Source organism: Onychostruthus taczanowskii, unplaced genomic scaffold, assembly GCF_017590055.1.
Source record: "Onychostruthus taczanowskii isolate IOZ18803 unplaced genomic scaffold, ASM1759005v1 scaffold7, whole genome shotgun sequence".
Taxonomy (NCBI): domain Eukaryota; kingdom Metazoa; phylum Chordata; class Aves; order Passeriformes; family Passeridae; genus Onychostruthus; species Onychostruthus taczanowskii.
In genome coordinates this window covers 15,303,859-15,316,064 of record NW_024504786.1, presented here as the reverse complement: position 1 = coordinate 15,316,064, position 12,206 = coordinate 15,303,859, and the positions used below count along the sequence as shown (strand labels likewise).

The 12,206-nt window shown below is 37.3% G+C and overlaps 1 protein-coding gene across 1 annotated transcript in view; it reads right to left on the bottom strand.

Annotated features, from left to right (window-relative positions):
• Positions 1 to 12,206, bottom strand: part of RPAP2 (RNA polymerase II associated protein 2) — a 33,195-nt gene that overhangs the window by 16,087 nt on the left and 4,902 nt on the right. The window contains exons 6-10 of the mRNA XM_041421686.1: positions 12,086 to 12,174; positions 9,898 to 9,933; positions 8,546 to 9,028; positions 6,857 to 6,937; positions 1,581 to 1,649 (exon numbers count right to left, since the gene is read on the bottom strand). Coding sequence (XP_041277620.1) covers positions 1,581 to 1,649; positions 6,857 to 6,937; positions 8,546 to 9,028; positions 9,898 to 9,933; positions 12,086 to 12,174 — 758 coding nt within the window. The remainder of the gene's footprint in view (positions 1 to 1,580; positions 1,650 to 6,856; positions 6,938 to 8,545; positions 9,029 to 9,897; positions 9,934 to 12,085; positions 12,175 to 12,206) is intronic.

Here is a 12,206-nt window from a genome sequence, read left to right as displayed (position 1 = left end):
AACATTTTAAAGCAGCTGTAAAACAATCATTACTTATGTAAACATTTACAGCTCATCATATGCAGAGCCCAGCTACATATTTTAACTTCTGATCAAAACGAGACACCATTTCCTTAGCTGTACAGAAACTACTTGAAAAATTCATAAGATCTGTTTCACAAATTACCAATTCAACCATAAGAATATATAGTAAAAATGACAAAAGATTTGTTCTTATAGTTGATAAAAAATTTATGCCAAGGCATTCAAGTAAAGTTACTTTCTGTGTTCTGATTTAATGAATCATTTGAGCGGTATCTGGCTGGGTGACACAGATGTAAGGCTCGCTGAAGCCTGCTCTAATGCCTGCTGGTACCATCTTCCTTGGGACAGCAGAGCCAGAACAATGTGTCAGACTGAAGTAATATCAAGGAAAGTAAGTGCAGTGCTGGGCATGCCACGAGGCTGGCCCACAATACTTCCTGACCTGTGAATGTCTCTAAGTACCTCTCTGTCCTACAGGCTCCAGTGACCCAGGAAGCCCAAAAGAAGCAGCAGCAGCGCAGTCGTGAACAGACTCGGAAATAAAGATTTTTGCAATCTCGTAATTCAAGCTCAAGACATACAAAGATTGGTTGATGGTTTAACCCTAATGGAAGGCAGAGCCTCACTCTGTGAAACCACCAGTGATTTCTTAAACATTTAACATTAGTTCACCTTTTAATACAAATTATCTCTGTTTAACACACTGCAAAGTTCGTGTCTTTAACTTCAGAAAAGTACATGAATTTGCAAAATACTAATTAAGGAACTCACTTCACTTGATGCATATGAGTACAGCTTTTATAGATCATGCTTCTGCATAGAAGTTTACTGAAAGACACTGTAATACAATCAGGCTTCCCATTAGGGAAATCATTGTACAGAATTTAATTGTACAGTAAGTAAAACAAAGCTAAGGAGGACTGTAGGCACTGTGGTGCTTAACCAACAAAGCTAATCCTCATAAAAATAAAATACTGGGTCCCAGTGTTCCTTGGGAGGAATTCTCCTGCTAAGAGACTTGCCCTCTAAAAGAAGCTTGCTAGAATACTTATACATATTTAGAAGCACACATATCTTTATAGAAATAATTTGAGTTTAATCATAAAAGTAAAACCTTTTAAGAAATTAGAAGCAAAATGAGAAATGAAAAGCCTAACAGTTATATCAAATCCAAATAATACAATATACATGTCATTTTATCCTAATGTCAGAGAGGGGGAAAATGCATGTCAGCAGCAAATGGGAGAGGGTGAATTATACTCCTACTTCATCCTGCAAGGCCTGTTAAAAAAAAACCCCTAAAGCTTAGTTTTTCTTGTTTTTTTTTAACATGAGTATGTTAAAAAATGGGTTTTTTTAAACATTGATAACTTTTGATGCAAGGGGGACAATTCTGTTATGTCAAGAAGATTTTGTTCATTTGCATGAAAGAAATATTTTCGTTGATTCCACAGTTAGTTCCATGAAATCTTTCTTTTACCTGAAAATTACATCTTGTTCCAAGAGGCTAATAAGACAGTTGCACATAAGAATATTTGACATTTAAGGGTACTTACACAGATAACAAAACAATAGCAATGAGAGTCCATTCAGGCATTCTGTGTATAATATTTCTGTTTGTTAACCTGAAAAATAATTTTTAAAAAGTCAGTACATTTAAAAGTAAAAGTAAGCAGATTTTAACAGCTGAATTTTAAGTCTACCACTAATACACCAAAGTAAAAAGAAGCAATTACAGCTGTATCTGAGCAATTCACCAGCTCTTAAGCTTCTGTCATCCTCTAATGGAGGAACTGCAGAATTTTCAATGTCCCTTTTTTTGAAGTGGGAAAACTTCCCACTTCATCCCACTGAAAGTGGGATGGGGAAGACTGAACAGAAGCTATTTCTTTTAAATTGCTCACAAATAGTCCTGGCTGCTGTGAGGGCCCAGCTCTCACTCAAACCCCTGGGAAATTCTCCAGAACTGACATGAGTTTCTGAAAAGACGGACCTTCTTACACTTAGTTTCCCTCCTGCTGGCTTCAGATCCAGATTTGCTGTAAAAGCTGATGTGGACACAGACTGAATTTTATAAGGTGGCAGTGACAATTCTCTGATGAGTCTGTGTCTCAACAATCTGAGTTTTGTTCAATTACGAATGGAAAAACAGTGTTTTGCACTACATAAAAAGGAATTGGCACATCAAACCAGAACCAGAGTTGTGGCAAACACTGATTATGTTTGTTATTAAAAGGTTCATTTTAGCAATTATTATTTGAAATAGCTAATGGATTTAGCTGCCAACAAAGCTGGTACCTGTTAAACTGAATAAGAGACTAAACAAAGGCTGAACATCTTGACTCAACACTGATGACAGTGATAAACACTACCAAGAAATGCCTGATGGAATCATCTTGACAGGCAATTCATATGTAACATTCCAGTTAATCTGTTATGATGAGACATAATGAAAGAGACAGCTCCAAGCCACCTGGGGAAACTCTGTCAAATAGAGAAAGCAGCTTTATTTCAATGCTTTACAAGGAGTTATTATTGATTAGAGCACAGGAAGGTGTCATTCTTGTACACAAACTGAGAGATGCAGTTATTTGTGTCAATTAACTCTTATTCAATGTTAGTATTGATTGGCAAGGTCTGAACACTAGTCATTGCCATCAATATGCTATTTCTGAAGGAGGCAGTCAAAAGACACAGATAACCAGCAGGACACAGCAGTATGGATCTGCTGATGTACTACAGCCACTGCACTGGATGAACAGTCAGGCTTCTGCAACTGAGTAACCTCTCAGTACAACACCTGTCCTAAAACACTTCTGCAGCGGGAAAAAAACATAAAATTCAGAGAGATCAGAGTAAAGCAAGCAACCTACAGGTGTGAAGCCTTAAATAATAAGGAGCAGTGGAAGGGCAGTCACTTTCAAACAAGCTCTGTGTCAACACCAAGGCCTCTGAAGAGCAAAGCTTTCTCAAAACAGGGAACTGAAGGGCCTCTGTAGAAATGGTTCATTAGTTCTTTGTCTTGCCTCTAGCCAAAACTGTTACTTCAGAACAATCCATGAAAGAGGTCACTAGATTTCTGTCCTAAAAATATAATGTGGAAATGTTAAAACTGTACAAAACTTTGTGTGTCTGATTTCAGTTTTGCAGTGAAATCTTTTCTGCTAAAGAGTTTGGCCAAATTTTCCCTCACCCACCTAGAGAAAGAAAACAATATGCAACTTCCCAAAATGGAATGTGCCCACTTTCTTAGCCCGTGTAGGGCAGGATACACAAGCTAGGAAAGTTGGATGATCCCAAATAGCTGTGTGGGTTGCTTAGTTGCTGGTTTGTGGGTCTTGTGGTTCCCTCCTGCAAGACACGCGGCAGCCACCCAGCAGGACCCAGGCGGTTTCACTGTGAGCGAGCCTGACTGAGCACGTGGATCCAGGTGGCAGAAGCTTCCAGGATAAAGGCCTGAAGAGTAAGATGCATAAAAATCCCATCTCAAATGACCTCCTCATAACTGACTAGTGCCCAGCCTGCAAAGCAAGGGAACTCCAATAGGGAAATTGTAGGAATCCAGAGTAAATAACAACAGCAAACCCAGCATCTTTGCAAATGCAGCAGCCTCTGCTTCCTACATCCACTTTCCCAGGTATGGGCATATACAGCTGCAGTTCAAGTATCTGTCCATTCTGTAAATCTGTAAACTGATTTAATGTCATTAGGATGCAAAGTTGTGATTTCAGGGGATCTCAGCTAGCTGTATTTTCTCAAAACTTGCAGTAAGATGAGTGAAGTTTAACTAACCCAGGGCAGCACAGGCAAATACTGAAGCATATATTGTTTTTCTTCAGGTTTCAACTCAACCAATTCAACCATAAAAGACAGTTTTCTACCTCCTGGAAAACAGCAACATATTTACATGCTGTAATACCATTTAGTTTTATGACAGCCAGCAAAAATAAGTTACTCTTTAACTTTAGGCTTCTTTTGAGAGAAGCCTAATTACTTAAGAAAACATCATTAACAACCTGATACTCTATTTCCACACAGAACTTCATCTATGACCAAGTATTACTGATTGACTTTAAACCCAGAACTTAAAATTCCACTTAATAAGGGCAATAGGTAAAATAGGTACAAATAAGTGTATATACCAGATAACATATATTCAGGATACATACTTAAAAGCTAAAAGACTGTCTTGGACATATGATAAAACCAAGTTGTAACAAGAAGTCTTGAACACATCTCACATCTGATTCATTGGTAGAGTTCAATGTCAATGATAAGCCCCATAATGGGAATTAAAATACTCACAACAATACAGATGAATCCTATTTTCAAAATGAAGTATTATGCCTTAAAAGAACCCAACCACACATTCAAAATCATTTATCCTCAATTTATATATAAGAAGCTAATTTTCTCTTGATCTTTTAACAAAATACCCTAACACACTCTGGAGAATTATTTGACATCTCAGCTTTCGTAACAAAAGCTTACAGGCACTGAGGGACTTTGTTTGGGAAGAGCTCTAACCATTCTAAAATGTCTCTTGAGATCTCTCTAGTGTGTTTCTTAGCAGTGGTGATTGAATAAATGCTGCCCAAAGGAGGCTGAACTGCAAGTGTTCCTTTAAAAACCAATGGAGCTGAAAATCGTTGTTGCTGAGTTCACCACATGCTCTTTTACCCTTCTTCAGCTAAGCCCTACTACAGCCATGTGTTTTATCTACTACCCTTTTGGGCAAGCTCTTCAGCCTCAAATATCTACAGTACAAAAAGCAGGAAAGAGCACGAGCATTTATCAGTGCTTCTCCACTGTCGTTAAGCATTAGAACAACATTAAGAAAGAAAGTAATATTTGAATTTCTATACCCTATAAATACAAATACCATTTAAAATTTATGCCAAATTTCCCTGCCAAAGCATTCAATCCAAAACCTAAGAGACTACTAATATTAAATAGTTAAACCTATATACCAAACTGGAGATTCAAGTCTATGCCTTCACCTTAATATCCATGAGCTAGCTCCTGTGCACCAACAGACCCTTCCACATCAGTAATGCGAGACAGAAAAAGGGCCCAAAGGTCCAAATTATTTTGCTATCAGTGACAACAAAACTCCCTTTATTTTGAGATATATATTATATTATATTAAGGCTTTTAAAATCCTTGTATAGTGCCCAAACTTGTCTTTAACCATTCCCCACCCAGAATCCTGAATTTCTAAGCAGCTTGATCTGGAATCTTCACAGTAAGAGAACCCAAGAAGTTGCTACCATTATCTTCAACTTACTTCCTAATAAAAATGACACAAAAAATAAACTCACAAAGTGTTATCTAAGAGATCAAAACAGATTAGGGGAGACCTTTAAATTATGATGAACTACTGCTGCATGAACCAGGTATTGGGTTAAAGTCCAAATAAATTTGATTTGGTTCTATTCTGCAAACCCACAAGTGTGTATGTATATACATACATATACATCTACATGTATGTGTTTTAGAAGTCTCTTTTGGTTTCAAGTCTCATTTGCTATAAACCACTGACAACTTTATATTCATGCCCCATTGTCTCTGAATAGCAAAAGTAATTTAAAATAGAGGCTCAGTTTTTGAGAATCTCTGGGCCTTCTTAGATAATCAATCATTAAAAAGTAGTTTGAAACACACCAAATATAGTTTCTCCACTTTTATCAATCTGTAAACTGAAGTGAGTACTAAGTATTTAAACTGCAGAGCAAATAAACTGTTTTAAGACACTAACATCTTACTCAAACAATAGGTATCTATACACGATATGCAAAAACATTTTTATTGGTTTCAGTGGTGTTGTTAAAATAAAAGGCAAGTCAGAACTTAAAAGACTGCAATCACAGAAACAAATTCACATAGTATCAATGTTTTTATTTAAAAGAAATCATGCACAGAGTTACCAGAAAGAAAGAGAGAATCTTCCACAGTAAGAAATCTTGCAGAGAGACATCTGTGTTTTAGTGGCGTCCCTCCAGACACGGCATAAATCATAAGAAATTGGGTACAGCTGGGTTTCTATTCACCAAAGCCCAGACTCCTTGTGGCAAATGCTACATGAATGAGTTTTGGAAAACTCATGTAAACCTCATGCAGGCTGAGGATGTACAAAGGATGTTTCAAGACTGACAACGTACACACAGTTGGCAATTGCTACTGCTCTTTTTCTGACAATACTTGAGGATGAAGGACACAATCTAGGTCCAGGTTATGAGAGTTGTCTCCCAAAGAAAACCTAAAAAAGTCCAGAGAAGTTACCATTCTGTTTTCCCTCCTTCTTTATCTCATTGTTTCCAAATACTGTCTTTAGTTCTACTGACTGAAGCAGTAGCTTCAGCTGTTGTGATGAAAGTGCCCACTAGATCTACTTCCCTTTGAAATCAGGAACAAGACAGATCCAACTGACTGACTCTAGAAGTTAGTGGTAAAAAATATTAATCAGTTTAAAACCATTTAGCCCAGCTGCAGGGAGCTAGAGCAAAAGAAAGGGACAGATCTCAGAAACTCACGCTTAATAGGAGGTGACGAGGTAGCAGAACCTTTAAAAGACTCATCAGCATCCTCCAGAGAGCACTGGCCTAGTTTTTAAAAATCTACAAATACTCCTGGTGACCTAGCCACTGTCAGGAGCAGGGAAAGGGCTGACTTGTCAGTCCACAGGGAACGGGACATTACCTACATGAACACAGAGCAAGAGAAGGGCAAATCTGCAATAGGGCCCTCCTCTCTGTGCCCAAATCACACATCATCCCACAGCACGTTTAGCTCATCAGTTTATAAAAATCTCTAAGTACAGACCAATACTCACCGGAAAGTTTTGACAAGATTTTTTAGCTCTGTGTAGACATCACCTGAAGCAATGTGAAGAGGGCCCAAAACTGCAGATAATCTAGAAGGCAAAAGACACCAGTCAATATACATTTTCCTCTCTTTCTCATTTCTTCTGAAGTTAACTTCTACCAAAGCTTATCAAGGTTAGTAAAAAGGAAAAGAGATTGACTTCTGTGCAGCAGATCAGGCCTATAGTTTTCATTTCAGATCTCTCTGTGTGCTGTTTGAGCCAACATCTTCACTTCACAACCACTTGTTTTTAAAAATAAGAAGCTCTAGTTCTGTGTGAATGTGAAGATTTAAATATAATTCTACAGACATATACTTACTAGTTTCACCCTTCAGTTCTGAAAAAGTATTTTTACAATTATGAGGATCAGAACTACAGGCCATATAAATTTTTTGAAGGTTTATATTTACTTGGCTCAAAAATAACAATACAAAAGGAAACTTCTTGTCTGAATGGGGTATTCACACATAATACACCTGCTAACCTCAGACTCACACAGATGCAACAGAAATATCAGTCCACTGTGAGCTTGGTAGATGAATCTAGATGATAGTTACCAGAAAATTTCAAAAGAAAGAAAAGGACAGGTTTTCTCTTTACTTATCTGTGCATAAAAAGGACAGACCACACAAACTGCACATACTCTAACTAGTTGTCAGCATTCCCAAATGATGGAAATAACATTATTTGTTTTTCACATTTAGGATTAAACTTTTACCTCTATTTACTTGTTAAATAGTTAAAATTCTCTTGTATTTGAATATCCAGTGATTTGCATTTATATGCACATAACACTTACTGCATCAGTATTCTGGAAGACTGCGTGTTTTACAAAAACTGAACACAGGATTCTTATGATGCTGGGCATATTCATTGCTTTATCACAATGAAAATTATCTCTTGATTGTGACAGAACAACTGCATTAGCTCAGGAAATTTAAAACAATCAACATTTACTGATAAGACACTTGGGGGATGGTTTGATTCCATGTTTTGGCCTATCCATACATGGTGCAGGTAGAGAAAAACAGAAAAGATTTTCTTTTTATTTTGGCGGGGATGGGGAGGTTGGTTGTGAGGTTTTACGTTAAAAAAAAAAAGGCTTCTGCAAAACCTAGTTTGGCTAGGTAACACAATGACAGAAAAGTAATACCCCTACCAAAAACAACAGAATCATGACCTTCAGTCACTTATCTGCACTGCCTTGACAATGACAATATTTTCAAGGTCCTCCCAACTTTGACAATTTTTCTAACAGCTACATCAGAAATTTCCTTAATCTCTTCTGTGTGACTCCAAAGCCCTTTTATGTATGTGAAGAAGGTCTGGTGTTGGCAAAGTTTTAAGATCCAATTCTGAGGGCCTTTAGTGATTGTAGCTAGGGGCATACTGATACCAGCCATCCAAACATGCATTAGAAACTCTCTTTGTAAGACCTATGCTTAAACAATTACCAGCATTTGTTTACAAGTAACAGTATGCTTAATGTACAAGACAAATATTTGAACTCCTCTCAATCATTTTCAAGTTTTTCAGTCTAAACTTAAGCAGTTGGTACCTACAGACTGTGCAAACTGGCACTTGCAACTGTACTACAGCTGACTGTTGCAGAAATAAGTAAGTCCCTTAGGGCAATAATGGGCTTAAGTTATTATTCTTTTAAGATGTTCTGCTCCTCTTTTGCTCACACCTAGAAAAACTATCTGTGATCCACATGTATTTTCAAAGATTTCTGAAGCACTTGATTTCCCAGGAGCAGTATTGTCTGAAGGTGGTGCAGTTACTTCATTATGAACAGAGCAAGTGTGTCTTTCTTCCTGAGTGTCTAATTTACAACGAGAGAGTTGTTCAGTGGCTTCTACCACATCTGCATCTTCAGTTTTAGGGCTGGCCTGGACTTTCTGAGCATGCTTCTTTTTGAGGATGCTTTTTCTGTGCAGTTGCTGTGCAAAATTGGCTGAACTCGACTGACTTCCTGGTAGGACAGAAGAAATAAATTCTTGTTCAGTGTCAGTACTGCTGTCACTGGCTGTGTCGTGAGAACCAGATTCACATGGATCTGAAGACATCCTAGGGTTTTCAATGTCAGATGCTGTAATTACTTCATCACGTAGTTTCACCTCTTCTCCAGACCGTCCACTACAATAGAAAACACAAGCCATCAGTGAAATTAGAAATGGCTTTTATCTGCAATAGTTTCTCATTCTCATGTAAGAATGATAAACAAAGCATTTTCCCCCTTACAGCAGAAGTGTAATTTTTTGCTTTAAGAATCACAAGTGTTCTTCTAAAAGCCTTCTTGAACTCTTAAGAGTTGTACTATTCTGCAATCAAAATGACAAGTACAGAGACTATTTAGAGAAGTGAGTTCTCAGCTGATTATTGGTAGTTAAAAAAGAACAGTACAAACAAGATATTATCAAACACAGCAGAACAATGTCAGACTTAGCTTCATGAATAGTGCAACTTTAAAATGATTACAGGCATGCTAACATATATAGGAATATAGTACCCTTAAATCAGGGGGACAGCTGAGCTGTTTCAGCATATATAAGTTTGCCACCTAATGGCAACATGTTGCTAAAGAAAACAAACAGAAAGTTGCACAATGCACAGCGAGGTACAGAGAGATGACAGAGTAGCATGATTTCATTTTGGCTCATAGAGACCTTTTAGATTAAGAAGTACAGAAGCTTTCATCACATATAATTGGCACAATTTTCTTTATAAAGAATAGATGGCATAAAATATTCGAAGTACAAACAGTGTATTTGTTTCAGATTTCAACAGGCTCTATTAAGACACACAATCCAAGAGCAGCTGTACACTAAATCATACAGATCAAATATGCTGGGTTAGAATCACAAAATGAAAAAAAACCTTTGCATAGGCTCTAGTAAGGTCTTTTTTATAACACAACAAATCAAAGATTCCCTTTGCATCTGCTATGATGCAAAAAATTTCAGCTATAAGTGCATATAACAACAAAAATAAATTGTTCAGTGTACCTCCGTCCCTCCTTCAGCAGCTCTATGTCTGGAGGTCTGGAAAAAGAAAAGAGAATGAACATTTTCCTGCTAAATCTATTGTCTTGAAATACACATGTATACAAAACCAGTTGAGTTTGGAAGGGACATCTGAGGATCTTCTAGTCCAACACCCTGTGTTCAAAGCAAAGCTGGCAAGAGGAGGTTTGTGCACGTGTTCAGGGAGCGTGACTCTTGTGCCTGCAGCACAAAGCTGCTACAGTGAACACAATTTAATGCAGTCACCAAGTCACACAAAGGTTTGTCAGAAAGGACCCCTGGAAGGCTCTACTCTGATCTTCTGCTTGAAATGCAATTGTCACCAGCACTAGGTTAGGTCAGCCACAAATTCATGAAGTTTAAATCTTGAAAACCTCCCAAGACAGAGATTTCAAAACATTCCTGAGTATCCTGTTTCATTCCATCATAACCTTAATACAGTATTTTTCCAAATGTCCATCCTGAACCATGTGATTATCTGTGGCCATCAACCAAGAATAGTTTGGCTTTGTAATCTTTCTAACTTTTTTCAACTAGTTGTACACTGCTTTCAGATCACCCTTTGGTCTCTTCTTCAAACAAGTGAACATGCCAAGATCCTCAGAGATCATAAGGTTCCTATAGTAAAGACAATTCTGGGCTATTGATGGGAAAATGTTTCAATTAATGTAAAAATATGAATATTCATGCTATTTTTCAATTTTACTTTGTTAAAAACTAGGCTGCCAAGTTATATAATTTTTTAAAGAAAATGGTTTTCAAAGGTTTCCAGAAACTTAAAATATTACTAAACAAATTCTGACGAGTTTCTTCCAAACCCGTACTTGCAATTAATCTACTTCAGTTATGAGGCAGCATGACACTCCTATTCCTCTTATCCAATACCAAAAGATAAAAATCTAATGTATCCTATGATTGAAAGAAAAGGCACTAAATGCAAGTCAGTGTACTAACACCTTTCAGAATGTAAAAGACCCTGCAGGAAGTTGCACCACTCATATCAATAAACTGAATTTGGAAACTAACGGTGATAACGCAGTGTGATTTAGATTATTAGCTTCATATAATTCTTCTTTGGAGTTTTAAGTGGAGGTCGTAGTCTCTTCTGTCAAAGGCATTTCAAATACTCTACTGTGTCAGTGTGTATCGGTGTGTGCACATGTATGTGGTTGTGCAAAGAAGTGTAGCTAGCCAAGAACTATCTGGGAGTTTGTTAGTTTGTTTTTAGAAAATAATGCCTCCCCACCACCACCCAGAATAAATAATTAACTATGTCAGGCATAGAAGAACTTTTGATGTGAAGAATAAAGGGAGATTTTAGAAACACTTTCTTGAAGACAGCAAAACATTACCTCAAAAACACTGGTAAACTTAAACTTTTAATGAAGAGTCTAGTTTTACCTACTAGAATACCTCAGATCTGATGAGGCTGCTGTAAAGCTCTTCTCTCATTGATCATGTATTTGTTATGACACATGTAACTCCAACTAGTTTCTTTTGTTGAAAGCCAGGGACTATGAGAAGTAGCACCTTGGAGAATGAAAACTAAGTAAATTTGCTGCACATTCTCTATGCCAGTCTTTGTTGTTCAACAGTGACACCCATTGGCTCCACTGATTATTTGCAAGCCCGTGTTCTAAGATGGGAACATGAACTGCATACACTGTTCCAAAATGTGTATTGCAGGAAGAACAAGAAATAGGCAATCAGAGATTTAGACTGGATAAAAAACTTCTTCGTGTCATAGACTGCTTTCAGATGCAAGCATTCATTGTCTAAGCTTAAGATCAATGCCAAGTGCTGTGCTAAAATTAGAAGATCTCTTGTAACAGAGTAAGATTATTCCAACCTGTTTGTAAAAATTCAATCCCAGTCAGTCCATTTTAAAGTTAATAGGAGTTGACTGTTTTTTTCTGACTAGTCTGCCCTCTAAACTAACATGGTCACATCTGCTAAGCAGATGAGAGTAGTACTGAACCATGCCAATTACTGTAACCCATACAGCTACAACACTTTTAAAACAAACACCATGCTAAGCTAACATGTTAACATCAGCTACCTCTGCTTCAGCCAAATAATTTTGATGAGCTGCAACTCTTAATTACCACTGCAGATGCATAGAGAAATAATATTCTCAAAAGGTGCAATGAATGCATAAGATTATACTTACTTTTCTTCTTCTCTCATCCACACTGGACTTTTGGAAATTTGAGCTTCAAAATATTTAGATGCTCTATAGCAAAAGTTGCTGCAAAAGCACTGGCAATGAGAGAAAGCAAGGAAACACGACT